This window comes from Amblyomma americanum, chromosome 1 (genome assembly GCF_052857255.1).
Source record: "Amblyomma americanum isolate KBUSLIRL-KWMA chromosome 1, ASM5285725v1, whole genome shotgun sequence".
NCBI lineage: Eukaryota > Metazoa > Arthropoda > Arachnida > Ixodida > Ixodidae > Amblyomma > Amblyomma americanum.
The window spans coordinates 170,109,901-170,134,033 of record NC_135497.1 but is presented as its reverse complement, the minus strand read 5'-3'; the positions used below and the strand labels follow the sequence as shown (position 1 = coordinate 170,134,033).

General features: G+C 47.3%; 1 protein-coding gene across 1 annotated transcript in view; it reads right to left on the bottom strand.

The window, feature by feature from the left end:
* The window catches only part of LOC144114179 (MAM and LDL-receptor class A domain-containing protein 2-like), a 176,769-nt gene extending 154,520 nt beyond the window's left edge, over positions 1-22,249 (bottom strand). The window contains exons 1-7 of the mRNA XM_077647750.1: positions 22,090-22,249; positions 16,241-16,393; positions 14,753-15,021; positions 14,203-14,281; positions 11,152-11,304; positions 2,023-2,226; positions 654-751 (exon numbers count right to left, since the gene is read on the bottom strand). Of these exons, the coding sequence (XP_077503876.1) occupies positions 654-751; positions 2,023-2,226; positions 11,152-11,304; positions 14,203-14,281; positions 14,753-15,021; positions 16,241-16,393; positions 22,090-22,165 (1,032 nt within the window). The 5' untranslated portion in view covers positions 22,166-22,249. The remainder of the gene's footprint in view (positions 1-653; positions 752-2,022; positions 2,227-11,151; positions 11,305-14,202; positions 14,282-14,752; positions 15,022-16,240; positions 16,394-22,089) is intronic.
* Positions 22,250-24,133: the final 1,884 nt, after the last annotated feature.

Below are 24,133 nucleotides of genomic sequence, written 5' to 3'. Positions count from 1 at the left end.
AACCCTGTCCTGTGCCAGCTGCGGCCACCCTGTCCACGTGAACTGGTTAATCTCATCTGTCGACCTAACTTTCTGCCGCCCCCTGCTACGCTTCCCTTCCCTCTAAATCCACTCCATTTCCCTTAAGGACCAGCGGTTATCTTGCCTTCGCGTCACATGCTCAGCCCAAGCCCATTTCTTCCTTTTGATTTCGACTAGCAAAACACTAATTCTTAAATCAATACCCAAGCACCACTGGCTCCTTAACCAAAAATATGCTTGTAAATAAAGCAAATGATGCCACATTGACTGCAAAGTGATAACGCATCCGCCTCATGAGGAGGGGGTCCTGGGTTTGGTGCACGGCCAGAAGCCCGCCGGCTTTCAAGGAACTAGTAGGTGAGGCCTTCTTTGCGCCGAAGCGCCAAAGTGAAGCGTGCGGAAATATTAGTCACAAAAATTCTTTAGTTTATCCTCATTGGTTCAGTAACGTAATATAATCAAATTGATTACATGTAAGTGCTCTTACGTATATCACTAAACGATTGTAATAAAAGGTATTTAGTTGCATTCGAAGCACTACCTAAAAGAAGCAAACCAGCCTTTTCCGCTTTCCGATTGTCTAAACGCTCATGAAAGTTGTCATCGGCCACAATAAAGGTGCAGATACTCACCTCGTAGTTATCTCTAACAGTGTAGCTGACTTCGACCGGAGTCCACCTATTAGGTAGCAAGGCCGCGTCCAGGTGCCACAGTGTTTCATCGCCTTCCGCTGAAGAACAAGGAAGAACTTAACGGTCACGCATGCAAAAGTTATTGAGTAGAATTAGTGTAGAAGGACGGGCAATTCAGAGAGCTTTCAACGCAAGTTAGGTTTGAAATTTTCAGTATATTCTTGCCTGAATATCTCGAATATAATACGTCTTTTTGTCTCAGAAGGCCAGTGTTGAGTGTAGTCCACCAGAAAAAAGCACGTCATATTTTGTATAATATGGACGAGTTATTGCAAATTTATCTGGCGCTCCTAGAAAAACGGTCGCCATCAAGGTCATGTTAGATAATTGGCGAGACAAACAGCGCGCACGACGTCAGATAAGGGCCGTGCCTAACTTTCTACGTCATGTTTTGTAAAATACTGGTGGAGGCACGGCTTGTTGCAGATTTCTCCGGCACTCCTGGAAATGCGTCGCTTTCAAGGTCATGGTATACCCCTGGTCAGACCCACAACGTGCAGAACACACGTTAACTGTCTTGGCTAACTTTATACACATGAACGATCTGGATGTGTGCCTGTGAGGGCTGCCTTCGCTCTTATTTCGTATACGTAATCGGCACAACCGATCTTCATATTAATTTCGCCATCATCATCCTCTACCTTTTGCTCTCCATTTCCTGTTTACAAGCTTAGTAACTACGCAAGGGAAAGACTATAATTACTTAGGCCAACGTATAATTCCTTCGTCAATAAATTCTCTCTCGCTCCCTTGCTAAAGAAACCCGTCATTGACCATGCAGTTTATCTCTGCAGCAGCCTTTCTCCTCTGGGCGTGGCTAGCATGCTAGACCATGTGGCAACGTACAGCTTGTTCTCCTGAAGTGCAAAAACAAAAAAACAACGGCATTCTTTTTTCTCTCCGCACCGATACGTGAGCCATCCTGGCGCAAACGGTCAAGGAGGATGGCGACGGTTAAGAAGAATCACACGAGACGGCCAAGACGCGTCCCCACAGGCCGTTTAAATCACTGAAATGGCAGCTCTGCCACAAATGCGACGGACTGGCGGAACTTCATTTTGCAGTTTCTTTCCTGTCCTCACAATGAGTGCAACGAAGAATAAAGGAAAGTTTAATTTACACGGCAGCGCTGTTGGCAGTTTTTTTTTTTTTTGCAGCGAACTGCCTGTGATTTTTTTTCACACTAAGAACTAATAACTGGTTTCTGGCCTCTCATTTTGTTAGTCTCAGCAGACAAGCAGAACTTTGGCCGTTCTAAACCACTGGTTTGCTCACAGAGCACGTCTTCTGGCGGAAAAGGTCGTATTACCTGCGGTCGCGTTTCCCTGTGTCCTTGATGCTGGTAGCGGGTTCCGAAGTAGGCGCACGAGCAGACCGCGGTTTCCACTTGCGTCGGGCACGAAGTATAAAAAACGCAGGCACTGGCTGGGACTTTCTGGCTTACTTAGGACTCTTGATGTCAAAATACCGGACGATATTTCCCTGTATGGCATCTCAATCAGAGCGTAGCCTCCTGAAAAGATTAAGATTCTCTTTTTAAAAATAGACGAGCTTCTAGTCAGTCATTTAGTACCATTTACAAATGACCTCCAGTGATAACAGCTGCCAGAAATATGCGGCCTTCTGCATTTCGTCACGTAAACGTATGGTCAAGCAAGTGAAGCAATGTGCTCTTCGGCTAAACGACAAGCTCTCTCCGAATGCTCGAAGCCTAAGCGAAATCGAAGCCCTCCTGATCGATAAGGACATGACTGGCAAACAGCGCGCGTTACCAAACGTATGACGGTGTAATCGAACTATTTTGTTTTGTTGTTTTTTGTTTGTTTGTTTGTTTGTTTGTTTGTTTGTTTGTTTGTTTGTTTGTTTGTTTGTTTGTTTGTTTGTAAGACGGGGTTTATTTAAAGTAACTGGGGACGACGGGAACCGCGACGAGAATCTGGAAATGGCGGGAGAGGTTCCACGACGTAGTTAACAGGAGATGGCTGCTCCAAGACGTGGTAAGGGCCGTGATATTTGGCAAGAAATTTTGAGGTGTGTCTAGCGGTACTTGAGGGTGTCCAGAGCCACACAAGCGTGCCAGTAGAGAAGTGCGTTGTGTGGTGAGCGTTGCCGTGGCGGGATTTCTGGCGATACTGGGTGTCAGTCGTGAGTGAGCGGTTGATTTGACGACAGTCTTCGGCATGTTGGACGGCGTCAGAAACAGAGGCATATTCGGAGACGTCAGGGTGGTAAGTGAGAATGGTATCTATGGTATCTATGGGAGCCGACGGATGATGGCCGTAAAGTAGAAAGGAGAGAAGCCCGTAGTGAACTGCGTAGCGGTATTGTATGCGTAAGTCACATAAAGAAGAACGAGATCCCAATTGCAGTGGTTTGAGGTAACGTACATAGAAAGCATGTCCTCGAAAGTGTGGTCAAATCTCTCGGTGAGGCCGTTGTTCTGCGGATTATAGGCGGAGGTGAATGGTGTTGCATTGGGTGAGCAGGGCTTTGACAACATCGGACAACAATTCTTGGCCGCGGTTCCTATGGAGTTCACTAGATGCACCATGACGAAGGACGAAGCGCTGCAAAAGGAACGAGGTGACGTCTATCGCTGTGGCAGCCAGAAGTGCTGAGGTTTCGGCATACCGCGTCAGATCGTAAACCGCAACGATAGCCCAACGGTTTCCGACCGCGGTGTACGGAAGCGGGCCGTAGACATCAATGCCGATGCGGTCGAAAGGGCGTGGTGGGCAAGGGATCTGCTGCAACTCCCAGCAAGAGCGATGCTCCTTGCGACGCTGACAGGCCAGGCAGGAGCGCACGTATTTGAGGACGAAGGTGTACTCTACATGCCGCGTCAGTAGTAACGCAGCCGTATTCTGGTGTATGTCTTGAAAACGCCCGCGTGATCGTATTGTGGGTAAGTGTGGAAATAGGCGCATATTTGTGTACGCAAGTGGCGAGGTATAACGAGCAACCTCTTGCAGTTATCTCAGCTGTAGTCGCGGCGATAAAGCAGATTATCACGAATCGCGAAGTGGGAAACATGGCGGCGGAGCGCACTGTGATAGAGAAGCAGCGCAGCCGTTGGGTCGGAGAGAAAGGTGTGAAGAGAAGTGATCCAGAAGTCGGTACGTTGAGTGGAGGGCATGTCACTTAAGGGAAACGTCAGAGAAGATGCGTCAGAGGCGGAAAGGCTGTCAATCTCGGAGGGAAGTGGGCAGCGGGACAGGGCATCAGCGTCTTGATAGAGGAAGCGGATATCATATTCGTGTACACGAAGAGCCCACCTTGCAAGACGGCCGGATAGGTCTCTCAAAGAAGAAAGCCAACAAAGCGTATAATGGTCCGTCACAACGTCAAAACGATTGCCAAGAGGTAAGGACGGAATTTGGCAAGGGCCGATACAATGTCCAAACACTCTTTTTTTAGTCACAGAGTAATTGGATTCTGCCTTTGTGAGTGTGCGACTGGCATAGGCAACGACGTAGTCATCGAAGCCAGATCTGCGCTGGGCGAGCACGGCGCCGAGGCCAACACCACTGGCGTTCGTGTGAACCTCGGTGGGTGCGGTCGAGTCGAAACCACGCAGTATGGGCGGCGCGGTGAGGAGGCGGCGCAAGGTGTTGCAGGCGTCTTCGCACGCTGGAGATCGTAGCGATAAATCGGAACCTCCGGACAGACGTTGTGTTAAAGGCACTGCAATGGAAGCGAAGTTGCGAATAAACAGGCGAAAGTATGAGCACAGACCTAGGAAGCTCCGTGGGAAGACCTAGTGGGTGGATACGTGTCTGCTTCTAGGTCTGTGTTTTCGCTTTTCGCTGTCTTCTCGTGTGTGGCGTGGGTCGGACAGTGCCCTCCGTGCGACCGAATGCTGACGACGCCCCTACGGAGAAATTCCCGGCACGGCGGGCGCATTCTCAAGTGAGAAAACCCAACCGGAACCCTCAGGGGCAAGCTAGGCTTAGCTCGGCGCTGCCGAGCGAGGCCGCGCTACGCGTCTGCATGGATTCTGCGTTGTCGACGACGGCTACGCGGATGCCCGCTGTGTTGCCACCTGACGCAGCCTCCACGTCCACGCAATCGTCAGCGCCTCTAGGCCTCCAGCCTGCGCCGTCTTCCGATGCTACGACTTTGGCCTGTGACATGGACTGCTCTACCGCCTCCGTGCCCGTGGCACTCCCTCAAGAAACTGTGCCCGTCGCGCCAGTTCAGTATTCCCACCAAGGGCCGTCACCAGCGTCTGAGCCTCCTCCACAGATGCCTCCCGTGAGTCAAGGCTCTCTTTCGCCTGCTACGAACTCGTTCCGCGTTACCATCAAGCCTACATTGCGCTTTGATATGACTGCCATCCCTGCCCGGAATGTTCAAGCCACAATTGACCATGCCCTTGGCTCTTCGAACTACTGCGGGTTTGTCGTCCATCGCCCATCGAACACCATCACGGTAAACTTGTCATCCTTGATGGACGCCCAGAAACTTTGCGCAGTTACGCGGATCCCCCTGGATGACAGCAAGCATGTCCCGGTGCAAATATATTTTGCATCTGGTCCTGACACACTCCGCTGCATGGTTTATCATGTCGACAGCACGAGCCCTCCCGAGGAGGTGCGCGCAAATATTCGCTGCTCAACTCATGTTGTACTGCAAGCACGGCCTATGGGTCGCCGGGGCTCATACCTGCTCATCCTGCAAGGCCCGTTGACTCTCCCGAAGTACCTTACCTACTACGGTGCGATCATCAAACCACAGCCCTTCCGACCTCGTCGTATTTTTTGCTATCACTGCCACAAAGAAGGACATATGCAAAATACCTGCCCTAATCCAGCAGCTGTGGCCGACATGAATGAACCAACAGCTCATTGTGCCCTGTGCAAATCGCCGGACCATGACATTCGCTCCCCCGCTTGTCCAAAGAAGAAGCAAGCGAAGAAGTTTCACAAGTCGCCTGCAAAAATGGATGTCCCTACAAGTAATCGCTTTGCAGCTCTCGCATGTGACGACAACGACTTCCCTGAACTTCCTTTATCTCAGCCTGCTGCTCACCATACGTCTCCTCGCCAGCGTACATATGCACAAGCGGCTCACCTTCCCGGATCAAATGGTACGCCCAAACGTCCAGTGCATCCATCACATGTGGATACTACAGATGAAGACACAGCTTTAGACAATGCAATCGCGGAGGCTCGCCGCCGACTAGACGAACTCACCCAGCGCCGGGAACAGCGTCGTTCTCAATCCTCTCGAAGAATTCTCATAACTCGGGAGCAATCATCAGAGGAATCACCTAGGGTAAGCACTGGCCCACAATCAGGTGCCGACCACCTGTTAGCCGTGACTACCCCGACAGTGGACAAGATATTAGCGCTGATGAAGCAGGTGACATCCCTTATCGTGGAAGCTCTTCGGCCTCGTCATGGATAGCGCATCATCATCGGTGGTGGTGCAGTGGAACTGTCGAGGTTTCGCTAATAAGGCCTCTGAAGTGAACATCCGCCTTCGCGACGGAAAGCTGAGGGCATGGGCGTTCCTACTGCAAGAGCATAATGCACTCCCACGCCTTTCAGGTTTCTGCGCATACCATTCACCATCTATCCCTGATCGCCGTTGCACCGCCTCCTCCCTCAGCCCAGGTAAATCTGCAATTTATATTCACAGTTCAGTTCCGCACACACCGCTCGACCTTTCACGGTGGTGCAACACACGTCAAGAGGTTGTCGCCCTTCTCGTAAAACCTGCACGCACACCCCTTATTCTAGTTTCTTTTTATAGTCGTCCTGGCTCCGCATCTCCCAATCTGGGATGGGTTCGTTTTCTACGTTCTACCAACTCGGGTATCCCTATTCTAGTTGGCGGTGACTTCAACGGCGCACACACTGCGTGGGGTTACCCATCGGATTCCTCAAGGGGTTCACACATCCAAGGGAGCTTTTCAGATCATTCCTTTCAACTTTTAAACCACCCGAATACTTCTACCCGCCCACGAGGTGGCCCGTATTCACCTGATTTGACTTGGTGGTTAGGCCCCGGTAACCCTCGTTGGGCTGTTGATTCTGATACTTGGGGTAGCGATCACAGCCCTATTTTTATCTCCCTCACGCCTACGCGTCTACGGAAAATACGCCGCACTGTACGAATAACATCATGGGATTCTGTACGCGCAGACAATCATTTATCTACATTCAACCCCTCTTCAGCATTGTCTACTCTATCTGATGTTCTCGCTACTCACACTATTACCACTACTGTAAATGAAGATGACCCAAACCCGGACATACATCTCTTAAATCTGTGGGCTCTTCGTCGCCAGGCGGATCTTTACGCTACTCGTCACCCCGATGACCCTTCGGCTCTTCCTACTCTTCACCGCGCTACCGCACGGGCGCGGCGCTATGCAAAGCGGCTAGGCAGGCAACGCTGGGCTGCATGGTGTGCCCGCCTGTCCTCTACGCAGGGCAATCGACATCTTTGGAGAGTGTTTCACGCCATGGAGCGCCCTTCTCAGGTTGCAGATTACACAGAGAGCATTCGCCTCGCGCTAAATGTGGATGAGGACACATTTGCACAACAAGCGGCCCGTCAATTTTTTCCAAACCATGACTGCACCGCTACGTCTCCACCTGACTTATCGGTAACAGAGCCCCCCGATGGGATTACTTCTGACCTCACCATGGCAGAGCTGCTGGCCTCCATTGACCGTTTAAAAACTACTACTACTCCCGGGCACGACGGCATACCTAACTCCTTATTCCGTAACTTGGAAGGGAGGGCTTTGGAAACCCTACTTGATACTTTTAACGAAGTGTGGCTTTCTGGCATCATGCCGGGAGACTGGAAGCATTCTATTGTGGTTCCAATCCCCAAGTCAGGTCAGCCTCCAGTATCTCTCTCGGCCCTTCGTCCAATTTCCCTTACCCCTACCATCTGCAAGCTTTATGAAAACATTCTAGCCGCACGCTTATCATGGTGGCTGGAATCCCATGATTGTTACCCAGATTCCCAAATTGGTTTCCGCCCACATATTGGAACGGAGGACGGCCTTGCTACTTTGGCTGCTGACGTGCTTGACCACTCTCCACAGAGTCACCTTGTACGAACCGTAATCGCTACAGACATAACAAAGGCATATGATAACATCCTTCACTCTGCCATTCTTGCCTCCCTTCAAACTCTTGGTCTCCCTCACCGGTTCCTCCTCTCCATTCACGCCTTTTTAGCAAATCGAACCTTCAGCGTGCGTGTCCACGGAAAGCCCTTTGGTAATTTCACTTCCAATAGAGGAGTGCCGCAGGGCTCCGTTCTCGCCCCCACATTATTTAATGTGGCTTTAATTCCTCTGGTTCGAGCCCTAGAGACCATCCCTTCTATCCGCGTGCTTGCATATGCCGATGATATCACCTTGTGGTGCTGTCATCCAGATGCGTCTATTCATCAGTCGGTCCTTCAACACGCGCTGGATGTATTGACATCTCGCCTCCCACCTTTGGGTCTAACACTCTCTCCTACTAAATCATGTTTCATTCGAATTGGAAATAAAGCCGCCTTACGGAAAGCTCCCCCTTTAAATTTTACGGTACATAATTCTCTGATTCCTCAGGTAGAAACTGTTCGTATTCTTGGTCTTCTCCTCCATACATCTGGGACTGGCACCCCGTGGCTGACAGCCACCCGTAAATCGGCTCACGCTACTCTAGGTCTGATTCGTCGCATAGCTATGCGCTCTGGTGGCGCACGTGCTCATACGGCCCGCCAGCTTGTGCGCTCTATCCTTCAGCCACGGATAGTATATCAGGCTCAATTTCAACGTCTCACCCGCAGACAGTGGGACTCCCTTGAAGCTATCAATCGTGAGGCTATGCGCGTCATAACATATCTGCCTCGTTTAACACCCATACCTGTGCTACAGGAGTTCGCCCAACTTAATACACTCAGTGAGATCATCGACCAACGGGTGGCAAATAGAGCTCGAAAACAGTCTCTCAAACTTCATCGTTTAAAGACACTTCCACCGTGGTCCTATTGCCAGCTCACTGACAATCGCCCCACTGTTTCCCCGTCGGTATCAGCAGCGTATCTGCCTGAAGGGTGCATATTATACACGGATGCATCTCATTCTGCAGAAAGGGGAGTTACTGCTGTGTATAGTCCATCTCATCCGCATCTCAACTCTCGCGCGACGTATACTGCGGATACGTGCACTCCCCTGGCATTGGAACTTCAAGCCATTTACAATGCCATTGCTTCCCTTCCGCTCGTTCCAACATTCAATACAGTTCACATTTACACCGACTCCCGCGCCGCCCTTAAACAGCTGAAGGCTGTTCGACGAACGTTCCAGATTTCACAATCTATTCATGTGCTCTGCGCAAAGTATCCATGTCCTGTGCGCATACACTGGATTCGCGGCCATGCCCAGGATCCACATAACATTCAAGCGGATGCTATGACTCATCTTCATACATTAGACGATCCGCCACCTTCCCCTCTTCCCCCAGATCCGTTCCTGTCCCACGTTTCCGATTCCGAAGTTCTGCGCCAGCGAACACGCGCTCTAATTCCTCCGTGTTCGCACCCTCTCCCCAGTAGTCTTACTCGGCAGGAGGAGGTATCCGTGCGCCGGATTCGGGCAGGGGCGGCTCTGACACCATCTGTCCGTCATCGGTGGCGTGCCAAAGATGTGCCACTACCTGACAGGTGCCCTCACTGTGGCGCTGCACCGGACATATGTGATGTGCGGCACTTGTTGTGGACGTGCCCAGCGACGGCTGCTATCAGAAAACGGCTCCTCAGGGAGGTTGGCCTGCGGTGGAACCGCGAAAGTGACTTCGTGAAGTGGACAATGGACAATCGTTTCATTAACAACCTCTGCGACTACCTCAGCGCAACGGTTCTTCACTCCTTCTTTTAACTTTCAATCCCGTGCATTCCTTCCCCCCTTTCCTTTTTCAACTTATGCCTCATGGCACACTTCTCGAATAAAAAAAAAAAAAAAAAGAAGCTCCGTAGATTCTTGATGGAGGTAGGTTTGGGAAAAGAGGCCACAGCGCGAAGTTTCGCAGGGTCTGGAGAAACGCCCTCCTTAGAGACGACGTGGCCTAAAATGGTCAGTTGACGTGCAGCAAACCGGCATTTTTTAAGCTTCAGGCCGGCGTCAGAGAGGCAGGTCAAGACGTGCATCAGGCTGGTGAGATGGATGTCAAAGTCGAGAAAAAAGATGACAATGTCGTTTAGGTAGCAGAGACACCCGGCGATGGCAATGCGGCTGTAGCGTCATCTTCGTCTTTCGCACGAATGTGCTTCTTCTTTACAGTTTGTTTGTTTGTTTGCTTGTTTGCTTGTTTGCTTCTTTGTTTGTTTGTTTGTTTGTTTGTTTGTTTGTTTGTTTGTTTGCATACTTAAAGTGTCTTATGAGTGAAACATTTCATGAATGGTAAGGTACATTAAACGATTAAAGATGAGTATACTACGAAAGCAATAAGAAACGCGGGGAAATAAGTAGCGGCCTCCTACACACTGGCCGGACCATTGCAGTTGTTGAGGCCGGGCGGTGCTTAAAACTGCACTCGATGTATCCATCTTCCGTTATAACAAACACTTCCTACTGCGCTTCTCCCGCTTAAACCGCTTTTTACCTTCATGGGACAGACTGTAGTGCGTTCGCGTTTATTACCGCACAGCCATGAGATTCCAGGCATAGACTGCTCCCCGCTGTAAGAATACTGTGCAGCCTTCTGCCCATACTCCGCGGTCCAGTTGGAGCTAATCCTTGGCGATGATTTACATACGCACACACACAAAAAAGAATTTCACTGCAGCAATTCATGATTTACCCAGCTGGTGCCGAGTTTATGTGAGAAATGTATGGGAATCAGTTGCTTGAATGGGTTCGAGAAGTGTTGTTTTCAGATCTGCACTGTGATGAAGCACAGTGCGTATGTCTTTCAACTGCTGATTATTGTTCAGTCACAGTATTAGCTTCGCGCAAAGGAAACCAATACCAGATTCCTCGCGGAAAACTGCAATCCTTACAATCGCTACAGCGCCTAGAGAAATGAACATGAACCAGTAGCTTTTCTGGTTCAGTGCTGCTTTTGCTTAAGTGATTTGTTCCCTAATTATTAACTGCAAATTACCATTAGGCTTTTTTCATATTCCTCATGCTTCGGCAGACCGGTCAGAATATTCACGCAAACTAAGTCTAAATTTTCGATGACTACTGTGGAAGGCGTGCTTGGATGGGCGCCAACAATGGCATTCATCTTGCTTCGCGTGTTGTTGATTTTCGAGGAACCGTGCGAGCGCTACAGTTGCAAGTGCTTCAGTTTTCCTACCGACAGTATGTGGAGCTGCAGTCAAGCCATTAACTCCCTCCACACTCTTTACACGACATGCGCTTCGTCGAGAAAAATGAGGAACGAAAAAGAAGAAGAAAAATGGCGTCAATCGTGCGTACCGCTTGGTGTTCCAGTTGTATGGTCCCGACGAGGCCAGTTTAACGCTCGAGAATTCCGCATATTTGCCCGGATCCACTTGTGCTTTCCGTTGCTTTCGTGGTTAGTGTAGCCACAGGTCGAAGTGTCAAACGTGCACGATCCATCGCGTGGTGCTGAAAGAACCGGGCAACCATTTTACTTCGGGAGAACTTCAGTACACAAATACTGCGCCTCTTAGACTAGCAAGCAACCATATTTCCAGCCGCAGTTTCTATCTGCAATTTGCGGAGTTTGCGAAAATGCAGCAAATCTCGAATACATTTATATATCGTTTCTCTGCTTTGTACCACGCAGCATCCAAACTTAGACGCTGGAAGAGCTCCAGAGGGCTACGGGCAAGACAAGTGCACGAGTTGCAAAGTCACCGAGACCGTGGCCAACATATACATGGCAACCATATACCGGGTGTCTTACCTAAAATTAACCTAGGTTATTAAAAAAATGGAGTGTCCTAGCCGATTGACATCAACTGAATACGGTTGAGAGTTCAACGTGTGCAACAAGCATTTTGCTGCTCACGTAAGTCAATGTGACGCATGTGTGGCCCGGTTTGAAGAGACAAAGATTCTTGGCAAGAGTGAAGATAGGACGGCACGGATTAGCCTAGAAGCCCACTACATAAATGAGCGTGGCAGCGAGCGCATCAGCGAACCATCTTCATCTCTGTTCGCGGTTGAGATTGACTTTTTAAAACAGCGACCGGTTGACTCGCTGGAACGATAAGCAAAAGCGCCTTTTCGTGTCATACACATGCCTACCCCCGTATGCGTTCTGCTTCGCTGGCTCTTTTACAACCCTGGCTTTTTGTTATTGTTTCCATTATCGTTTCTGTCGCGACCCTTCGGCCTATATAAGGTGCAACCTTCCGCCAGTAAAGCCAATTGATAGTTAGCGCCTGTGTGTGTGTCGCCTCTCTTGTCTTGTCTTTGTTTGCACTATATACCCTTCTACATCAAGATAGAGAGTAACAAGCTAATTTTTTTTTTAAAATGGCTTCAGGAATAATGAGTAAATTCAGAAGTTCCAGATCGTCTTGAAAAATAGCTAACAAATGTTTTCACCGAGGTACCGTTTACGCACTTTTATTTACCGGCCTTAAAACAAAGCCGGCGAAATACACAACCTACCACGTGACATTTGACCAACACTGTTCCCATGTCGAGTTACTGATCAATTCGCTCTCGCCCTGCCATAAGCTTGACGTCCCGGTTAGTTCAGTTGGCCGAGCGACTGCTCCGGTGAAGCGGTGGTCCCGGGTTCGAACACCAGACCAGCACAAATTTTCTTTAACCGCGAAGTTTCTGAGAAAGCTGTATAAGTTTCCTTTGTAGCCGTATGGCTGTGTTTGGGTGGACGCTACAGTGAGTAATTACGCCCTTATTACAAATTTACTCCACCTCAGGGTATTGCCCTAAACATTTGACCGAAAGCTGTTAGCGTATATCTCTCGCCCAGTGCACACGCAAAGCCCCGTCGGGGACAGCGCTGTATAGCGCACTTTACTCTCTGGGACGCGTCTTGGGACGCTTGAAATAGCGCCGCTATCAGGTGGTAGCTTTATTTTGCGAGAGTTTCTTAAGGACAGTAAGAAAGCTACATAAATCGTTCATTCGTGCAATCATTTCAGCCCGCTGTTTTTCAAGGTGATCTACAACTTCCGCATTCACAGTTTATTCGTGACACCAATATTGAAAATGTTAGCCAATTAGTCTGTGCTAATTACATTTCCAGAACGAAAAAACTACTGCTGCGACTCTTAACAGCATTCAATTGCTTGCACTAGCCTAGAGCACTCCGTCTTTCTTAAAATCTTGGTTACTTTTCGTTGGGACACCCGGTATGTGCACAACATTTAATTAACACGCATATTATACTTGCGCCGTATCATAGAACAAAAGTAATACCGGAGGCTAAGCTACATCGGCACTTACTTCAAAAGGGTGGCAATCTGTCCCTTTCGGTACGGACGTCACTAGTTTCGATCAAGTGGCAAGAAGATTTTTAGGTCCGCTTTCCTCGATAACACTCTGGAGTTGGGTTAGATTGTGAATAATAAACATGGTAAAAAACAGCGTGTACTGAGGGGACCAGAAAAAAGCGACACCACGCGTGTTCTTATTTTTCATTTTTTATCCCCCCCCCCCTCTATCTCTCTCTCTCTCTAAGCTCTGTTTTTTACCAATTTTCTCGCCTATAAACGCGTTTCTTGCTCCCGGACAAAGGGTTATGTATAGCTAGAAGGATCCAGAGAATCAATTTTTACTGAAAACAATAATTAGATGGAGTCGCCATCGGTGTCCCTTTAATAGATCACCACAAGTTGAAGCAGATAACGTCACGCGAGTTGGTCGAATAATTTTCATAAACCCTGCGCAAATGAAGGAGAGAACTGCAGCTGAGTCAAAGGCGAAAGCTAAATATAGCGCATGTATTTATTCGTTCTTATTGGGCATATTAGGTAGAACTTATTTAGGTGGGCAGGCATAGCTCGTAAGATGCCCACCAGATATAACAAGGCGTTTCTCGTTGTTAGGCATTTTTAACATAGCATGGACGTATACTGGATTCGCGTATGCCTGATGCGCTCTCGCAGTGGCAGATGTCCTCCCAACCTGGCTCCACACCACGCAACTGCGCGTGCGCATCAGTCATACGCGAATCGTCCATACGCCTACACTAATGCATCCACGCTATGCTAAAGGTCTCCAAAACGGAGCCTTTGTGGCAACGTATGATCGCGTTTACGAAGAAACTGCATTTACTTCGTACTCGCACTGCGTGTAATTAGAATGTCTCAATAAGGTGTTCGATTAATACTCACTTCTGTGGAAGGTCAAGGCTAGTTGCTTTATTATGGCTTCGCTGTAACATTCAACTCGTTTAAGCAAACTTGTTCCTTGCTCGCGAAAATTTTCGTTAGTCGTTTATTGCTACCTAAAAAGCTGTTCAGTGTTGTAATTTGTCTTGTTAGGAAAAAATAACAGCTTTACATTGTGCAATACTCCACTTACGGTCTGGGCACTTTCCTGGTGTTATGGAAATGTCATCCACCGCCACAGTGCCGTCAGTGTAAGAAGACTCGATCTTGATCTGCAATCGACAGGAAAGGTTTCACAGAAATGAGCGAAGTAACATGAACTGCATCTAACTTTATGTTTCATCTTTACACTGTGCAGCTTCCGCACAGATTAAGTTCCCTCCTATGTTGCTATCATCATCTAGAAGATCAGCATATCTGGAAATGAAAATAGCGAGGTGGAAAGGAGGCGTAACTTGCTTCGCTCGACGTGAATTAAGTGCCCTTGACTGGCCTATATCTCACGTTCAAATCCTAAAGAAAAAAATAGTACATCGCACTTATACCTCTGAGTTTACTAAAGGGGCTGACAGTTTTTCTCGTTCTCTCTCTCTATCTCTATCCAAATTCTGCTGACTACTTCGCTGGAGAACGTTAACGTTTATTCCCGTTTTAGCCCCTTCTATTTTGAAAAATTGCTTTGGGCATATTTCGCTAATCGTAAGCGCAGCAAGCAGGATTAATTTCGCACAGTGCGCCCTCACCTCTATGTTACCTCCACGGTTTTCCTCGTAGACCACCTTTTGCCATAGTTGTAGCTCAGACATCCGGCCGGCGAAAAAAACACGTTCTTGTTGGCCAAAAAAATATTTCGGGCGGTAAACAGCTGAGAATATGACATTGGGAAGACTCAAGGCGGAAATGTGCAGCCAAGCTGTGAAGCAAAAAGGGCCCCGGGCGTTTCTTTTCATCACCGCAGTGCCGGACCTCCGTTGTCTGCCAGGAAACATCGCGCGTCCATATTTCCCGCCACCTGCGCGAATTTCATTTTTTTTTTTCAGCCATCACTTCCCCTTGGGGCGAAAAAAAAAGATTTTGTGCTTAAATTTCTAAAACGCAGTTACCCTTGGCACTGTAGCGCAACGAATTTTGACAATTTCGGCTAATTTGGGGGGATTTGCTTTGCTTGCAAGGTTTTGGAAAGCGCATGTATTTTGGCTCAATGCAGGCAAAATTGGTTGCGCCACAGCGCCATGGGTAACTGCGCTTTTGAAATTCTAAAAACTGACATAGATATTACTAACGGTGAACTATACGCTCCTCAATAAATAAGGAGACTAGCAGTAATAGTTCAAAAGCGTTCAATTCAATAGTCGTAAAAGAGGCTATTAATCAGCACGTCTTAGCTGTATTCTTATGCGCTACATAGCTGACAACGCTATGCTGAAAAAAAGCGGTCTTCTAAAAAAAAAAGCTTATTTTTAAAAATTGCCGAACATCTTAGGTGAAACACACTCCCTCACCAGAGCAAGATTTGGCCATCCTCGTGTAGGACTTGTAGGACAGCCTTCTAAGAGTAAACCAGTTGGTTACCAATATCACTCAAGAGAAAGTATACAATAGCTGTGTCTTACCGGTACTCACCTATGGGGCAGAAATGGGGAGGCAAACGAAGGGGGTTCAGATTAAGTTGAGGACAACGCAGCGAACTTTGGAAAGAAAAATGATGGGTGTAACGTTAAGAGACTGGAAGCGGGCAGAGTGGGTGAGCGAACAAACGCATGCTAACGACATCCTAGTCGAATTCAAGAGGAATAAATTGGCTTGAGCAGCGTATGTAATGCGAAAGCAAGATAACCGCTGGTCCTTAAGGGTAACAGAGTGGATTCCAAGAGAAGGTAAGCGTAGCAGGGGGCGGCAGAAGGTTAGGTGGGCGGATGAGATTAAGAAGTGTGATGGCATACGGCGGCTGCAGCTGGCCAAGGACAGGATTAATTGGAGAGACATGGGAGAGGCCTTTGCCCTGCAGTGGGCGTAGTCAGGCTAATTATGATGATGATGATGATAATTCAAATCAGCGAACGACACGTTCTGTTTTACAGGTCTCTGAAGTAAACCTGGGAGTCTCCAGGACGATTTTTTTCTTTTGGAGATTCCAGTACACGAATTAGGTTTTTCATGGAGAAAACAGCTGGTTTCCTTGTGCGGCAAGGTTGAAATAACTATCGCTACATGTTGTCACTGATCCTTACCAGTACCCGTTGAGTGATCGCTGACAGGGCCTTCCGAAACTTCGCTCGCTTTCACCGCTTTCCAACAGGGGTACCCTTTGCTGCAGTCGGTAGGTGTCCATCCCGCACAGTTTCCCGGCTCAAAATCGCAGACAGCACTTTTGCCAGGGTCGCCTGAGAAGTGAATGATCTCATTATATGCATATGTTCGGGGTAGCGGGATGCAGGCTAGAAATGGTGGTGTTTCATCTTAGACTCCGACAGCCTCAGCAATGTATGTCAATACAAAGTATCAGTGTTACCCGAGTTAGCGACAAGCACAGGTAGAAAATGACATGCTAATTAGCATAGATGACATATACATTTATAATGACCGTGTATGTCAATATCACGGATGTTAATTAACATGCCATTTTTTACCTCTGCTTGTCACTAGCTCGGGTAACACTGATATGACTAGTAGCAGTTGCGAAATTGAATGCAAAGGTTTCCTTACACCTACGAGGTACTGCGAACAAGCCCGGGGAAGTAGATCGTAAAAAAGAAAAAAATGATGATCGCCTTAACTCCTAGTTTGCACTGTTTCGTTCAAAGTATTCACCCTGAGCATGCATACACCACTCTCAGCATTTCTCTCATGATTCCACGCATCCGTAGAAGTCGCCAAGTGCGAGTGTGTCGAGAAGCTCTTGCGACTTCATCTCTTCAACTGCTATAAACCGACGCGTTTTTAGCTTCAGTTTCACTTTCAAGGAGAATAAAAAGTCACACGGGGCAAGGTTAGGCAAGCAGGCCTGCAGGTTGGGAGGCACTGTGGTGTATCTGGAAGTCAGGAACTGTCGAACAACGAGTAATGTGTGAGCGGGCACGTTTTCATGGTGGAGCAGCCAGCTGTTGCTCTTCCATTTTTCTGGACGTTTGTCCAGAAACTGTCCCTGAACTGACCCATATGACTGCCCAACAATATCACACGCATCGTGGATAGTTCACCTGCGACCTGCAAGGATAGCCTCGAGCACTTCTGCTATTATTTTCGATGTTATCCTTGCTGGCGGTTGCCGAGGACGCTCAACATCGCCGACAGGCGTTCGACCATTTTTGAAGACTTTGTACCGCAAAAACGGCTTTCTTTGGATCATAGAATTAGCTTCGAAAGCCTTCTGTAGCATAGCGATGGGTTTTTGCAGCAGTTTTCTTAAATTCGAAACAGATTTTTAACGCAGATTCTTTGCTCTTTGAAGTCTGTCATTCCGGGTGGAAAGAAATGCGTCGAATCATTGAAGCATACCCTTGCAAAATCGAAGAGAACCAAATAATGCGTCCTCTCAGCTGCACAGCTGTCGGCACACTGATACATAAGGCAGACTGCTCACCATATCCACCAGCAGAAAGGCCTACTCGCAGTTTGTGCGCACTGTTCAAATTCCCCGGCCTTTTAATTAGGTACCACCTTGCATGCTCAGGTCATTGTAACCTAATAGCCTCGCGGAGTACAGCAAGAAAGGGAAAATAAATGTTAGTTGCGAACAGTGTATATGTACGAAAAATGCCTGCGGGCTTTTAAAGAAGGTCATTAGTTATTCTTCCTGCATTCGAAAATTCAGTCTAAACGGTTCATTTTCCAGTTTCCCTATGCACACCGTAATGCGGTGCTAAAGGTACTTCTGCTGCCTCAGGTAAGAGATCTATGTGATACAGTCCACCGTATTAAAAATATTTCCGGGGCACGTTTTATGCACTCGCACATAAAGTGAGAAAACATTGCTGTGAACAACACAGAACACTGGAAATAAAAAAAAATCACATGGCACCCTTACTTGCAGCTTTAATTGCATCAGAATTAACATGCGGGTTATTTGTCTCTGTGGCTGCCCCCTGCAGTGAAAGCCCAAGAGAGGTGCGGCGTCGCTAGTTCCCCAGGCTTGTTCCTGCTAACTGCAGTGCGCCGCAGGCATGGATATAATGGAGGTAAATGGCAACCTGCGTCGCGCGGTATTTAACGTAATTTTGATTTCATGCCAACTCTCTCAGGTTTGCATCGGTGCCATCATGAAGCAGGTTTTGTCTGTGGGATGTACTCAAAAAAAAAAAAGAAAGCCGTGAGGAAATTTGTGTTTATTCTGCGGATAACTGTTGCTAGGCAGTTGTTTAAACATACCCCGAAATTCTGGTCGAACGCATTTTTGAGCGGGAAACCATTTATGAACGCAATTTTTTCATATAATGTAAGATTTCACAATAACAATGAATATATCTGGAGATCATCTGACGGCAGTCTCATTTTTTTTTCTATTGACGTTTTTGCTATCGTCAGAAGTGTTCCACGTGGGTTTTCCATGGCAGTATTAACTGTTCGATGCGATCGCTGGAAAGCAAAATCTTTGTTTTACAAAGAATTTGCTACATATCAGAATAATGGACTATTACCTTCAATATTTTCATAACAGTGTCTTACAATTCGCCAATTTTCAGAATTTTTGCCCGAGAAAGCTGCACTTGAGCAAGTCGGCCCGTTCTGTTTGGAACGGCGTCAGGCATAAGACTGACGACATCGTCGAGGAGGAGCTCGTTCGTTATGTGGCATCGTTTTGGTGTGCTCAGCTTAACGCCCAGCTGCATTTGAGCAACACAAGGTGGCCAGTTTGAGTGGGAGGCCATGCCTTATATCCGCCCAGTACGCGTATGCAAGGGAAACAGGTGCGGCTAATCACACACCCTATATAGCGCTCCAACGGCTCATACCACAGTTTGTTAAGTTTGTGCACTGCTTAGAAATTCTCGACATACAACAAAGCTCATAGCTGTGTGTGCTTCGTCCTCGCCTCCATGTTATTTTGTGGATGTGAATTTCTAAGTAGCACACAGACTTTTAACAAACGTAATGTTGCACCAACTAGCCCCCGCACAACCTTTGTTGGATTATACTTGGGTTTAAAGAGCAGTGGTTTCTTTTTTCGTTATGGGGAAGGGGTCCAGGTAAGAGTACTTGCTGATGAAGTAGATGCGTAATGCTGGAGTGCGAAAAAGAAATTCCGCAAACCTTTCAGCCGACTTAAAACTTATAATAGAGCGAACACTTCCTAGCTTCCGGCTCAGGTTAACTTTATTCCACAAACAATGTTCATGCAGATATGTCTCACAATAGCCATTCAGTAAGGCATCACATGACGGTCAACTAGTTATAGAGAGTCGGCTCACTTCTTAAATTTTTTGCGCTGTAGTGCTCACGACTTGCTATTTTAAGAGAATATTTTGGGTTAAATCTCACGAAAATTCAGTGTGCTCCTTTTTTTAGCGCACGCGAAAGTGTTCTGCGTCTTATCTTCTTAAAAATATTTCCTCGTGACTGTTGAACTAGCCCTCGTATCATCTACTGCAGAGAACCTACCAATCGAATTTGGTTTTCAGTGGCGGAACTAAGACCTGTCGGTGCGTAACATAAGACATAAAAGATGGTGGGCGATGAAAAGAATAACATCAATGGGCGCGTTCACCGCTGATTACCGAGTTCCTGCCAGTGATAATAAAGACGAATGAATAGAATGGACTGATAGCCTGATATTTGGTCTAGCGTCAGGACAATGATTCGCAGTGGGGAGCGTTCTCGCAATGTGCCCAACTTACAGCGTATATTACTGCCTCGCGTGGCTCGTACTAAATCTGCGTCGTTGAACCGCCTACGCGGAAGCCGAAATGTGCCAAGGCCCACCGCAGTATCAGCACTACAATGGCCATTAGGCTCTATCGTTTGTACTAGCAAGTTGGCCTTGGGTCCAGATTTACCACCGCTGTCCATGCGCCTGTCCGTTAAATAGTTATTTAGGTACTGCTAGCGCTTCAGCCATAGTCTTGATATGTACTTTTTTGTGCAGGCGCAGGACGGTGGTATACTACCAGAAGGACATGGCGTCTGGGATGTTCTTGACAGGACACTACCGTGGCGAACAGTGACATAATGATGCACCTTGCTTCAAATAAATGGCACGTTTCGCATTCAGAAATGCCATATAAAGGAGAAAAGAGCTAAGCTGCACGAGCTTATCCAATTTGGTCTTTGCGGTTTACAAGAAACAGGTCGATCTTCGCGGTTCTCGTTATCGTCGCTGTTGATAGTACGCGACACATGCTACCAAATGTGCGGACAACTAACTTTCAGTCTCGTCAATGCCCACCCGCCTGACGCTCTATCTGCATGCATCACAAATGGCGGAACAAGAACGCTGTCGTGCCTGCCCTTCCTTTGGAACGACAGCGTGCTTGGTTCCTTGTTTGCAGTCGTGTAGATAAGCTTCCGTTGCATCTAAACAAGAAAGTACAATGATTGGCGAGAGCGAAATTTCAGAATAAGCATGCGACGTTTTACAGACTGCTCGAACAAACTATCTCGAGCTCCAGAAGGCACCCAGTAAATCTGGCCACCATACTCATCAGAGCGAATCGTTCGCGCACCATAAAGCAACGCGCAAAGCCGGCTGAACTATGCCGCCAAACTCGCTGTTATTGCGTCATATTTTGTGTGAAAAGTTCTAGCAGTATATTTTCTTTCAACCCTGCAGCGAAAAGCCACAGAACCACATGCATCAATCTCATGTTATCTGATGGAACGCTGAATGTATATTAATTATCACCAAGATTTTCCGTTACGATAAAAATCTAGTCTCGTATCACTAGCATTCGCATGATGTGACAAGTTACAATTCTTTTGTGCTGCAAACTGACGAGCGTGTCCAGAGATTGTGGCCCCCTACTTATCCACTAAAAATTCGTTTTCTCCAAATCCCGCAAACTCCGGCAGAACTTGCATCAATGCGAACGCGCTTCTGCTCGTGTTTGCATTTCAGTAGAGCAGCAGGAGCAGTAAAGACTGTACGTTTTCGTTTAAATGTACACTGAGGATGAATTGAATGTGGCCTACAGGTGCATCAATAGGCTATCGCGTTCTAATGGCAAAGCCGCTACTTGCACCGAGGACGGAGTGTTTGTAAAGCAGAAAATGCCAAGATGTGAAGCACAATTATTGCCATCAACTTTCAAACTGCGTGCGTCGGTGCAGTTCTTAATGCGTCGATTCCAGACGCTAGGCTACAGCGCCATTCACTTCAACAACGTTCATCACGAGTCCTTTGCGCAGCAGAAGTCACAAGATGGATTCGAGGCACGGGAAGATGTTTATATGCCTTTTTTTCTCAGCAAAAAATGCTTCTTCTGCTGCCGGACAAATATCAAGATGCACAGAAAGAGCCGTATAATTCATTTTTAATGAGAACAAAAACTTTAGGGAGTTGTCCTCACCGTCGCTTTAAGTTTTCCCTTAACGAAAAATCTCTTTACTGCTATAGCATAGGGCAATCATTTCAGGCTGTTGGTTTTCGTGCTCTTCTTTCGTTTCCTTCTGTCGTTTGTGGCCTTGAAGCTGGAGCCTGTCCTTAGTGGTAAAACTACACTACGTATGCGGTTTATTCGTAAACAAAATTCAGTGTGTGGCTATTCTTCTCCTGATTTAATTTCTTGATTTATTTTTAAGAGAAGAGGTAACCACATTTAATACAGTGGAGAGGTCTCTATCTCAAAAGAGGGATGCCAGAGAATGTTTGCTCAGTGAAGAGAAAAGACATGGAACAAATTAGCACTGAAGGCACGCACATATAGTGCGCTCTTCGGCACCGAGTATTTGTCTAAAAACATTGGTCAGACCTTTAGCGCTCCGACATTACCACTTTAGCTTCGCATTTGTGAGGAGCGGCTCTAAACGTGACGCAGTGAGTTGCGCTGCACATACTGTATGTGGCACTTCAAGAAAGGATCCCTTTTTTTCACGGAAGCATCCCATCGCAGCAAGTCGAACAGAAGCGAAAAATATGTGCGCTTACCTGTCGCAGAATGGGTGCTGAGAATATCATGCACCAACAGTAGCAGCAGCAAAATGCTGCCCGGTGGCCGCCCCATCACTCCGTGCAGAGCCTCTCCGGCCCGCTTCAGTGAGGAGTGAGTGAACCACAGTACTGGCTAGATACTTCGAGAGAAATATGCGCGATCAGCTTGCGCGCGCAGCTAATATTGGCGCTGAGGCACGGTAGCCTAACAGCAGCCTCAATGGCCTCTCATTCTTGCAATATCTGAAGGGCAATGTCGGCGATACGAGGCTGGAACAATGGACCGGCGAGAAACTTTCCCGCAAGGCTGCCTTGTCGTCCCTTCACATCGATAACGAACTTTTCGAGATAACGTGCGATTGAACGCGTCGACACAAAGGACGGCGCGGCAATGTTGTGCGAGCGCCTTTAGACAATCGCCGCTTCGTGCCGAAAACACGGCAAAATTCTCTGCGTATCTCTGGGTTCCCCACGACGCCACTGTGCAGAGACATATTAAATAGATAAGAATATGCTACCTGGTCATTTCGGCGATTTCTCTTTGTTCCACTGTGATGGCAAGTAATTTCTCTTCCGCAGATATGCAGTCAACAAGCCATCGCCCGTTATACAGCGAAGTTCCGCAGGACGTTCATAAGAGCGGTAATTACTGCTGAATTGCGCAGCGGTCCTCTTCAACTTTCCACAGTGACATCTTTTATTGCGAGTAAAAGCCTGCACGTAGTGAATAATAACGAACAACGCATAATTGGATCATAATCTTATTTGTTGTTTTCGCCTGTTTAGTTTTTTTCTATTAAGCATTCTTACCGTTTTCGAGAGACGATTAGAAATGCAGTGTTGTTAAGGCTCGTTTTTTTAATTGGAAGTGATTAAAGTTCTTGATAGTAGACAGGAGTTTTTCGGCTGCTTTTTGCGAAGAGGCCATTCCTTTATTTAAATATATAGGAGCACGCATCAGAAACACACGATGACGTTCCTGGGCTTCAGATGACTTGCCGCTCTACGTGAGTCACCTGTCATTAGGTGACAATACTAGGCGTCACTAGTGTCGGTCATTAACTGAGAAGGAGCCACCCTAGTCTGTGTGTCAACGGATCGAAACCAAGGCTGGGTGCTGCCTCATCTCAGCGAACAACTCCGAGGACCAGTGATTCTGTATATAGTAAAGGCGCAACCCCACTAAAATGGCTCACTAAGTATCAAGAACGCGCTCCGTCACCAACACAAGATCTGTCCACCTTGGTCTAGAACTTGGCCGCCTCCTGTCATGTGAATCTACCTATTAAGTTCTGAGTTATAAGCTACAGTATTTCATTGTTACCTGCCCCTAGATTACAAAAAGAAACGCAGAAACAAAAACAGACTGCTTTATTCAGAAAAAGATTATGGTGTAGTAAAAATAACAAAAGTAACTAATTTCTGAATGTCTAATGACGATAACCGGGACCCAATATACTTGGGCACACGCAACAAATCAACAAAATTCAGGATCATTCCACTGCGTACTAGTGCTGCGGTACGACAGCTTTTTGGTTTGTTTTGCCGGTAAGGCTTCGCTTTTGCTGTGAGTGATCTTTCAGAAGGCCTTCTGCCTTTCTGCGAGCTGGCGCTTAGACCTTGCTTGCAAACATATGGTTGAAAATGTAGTTTTAGCAAAACAGGGAAGATTCATACACGCTTGCGACCATAACCGAAAACTAATCGCATTTCTACAGCCCCTATCACATGTTATACGCACGTCACTGCAGGGCTAAATCAACCAAGAGAACAGGTTCACTTTACGAGGAGCTGCTCAACAGTGGATACCATACCCGCAAACAATCATGTTGCCGAGAATTCATATCTCAGAGTAGATGACCTCTTATCTGAAATAAAAAGGAATAAATAGACACGGGCACGACATGTACTGCGCAGAACAGATAACAACTCGTCATTAGAGCCAAATAGTTGTTAACAAGGCAGAAAATGCATAGTCGGGGCTGCTGACGATGATGCTGATAATGGCGAGGCTGGGAGAAATCTCTGGAATGTGATGAAT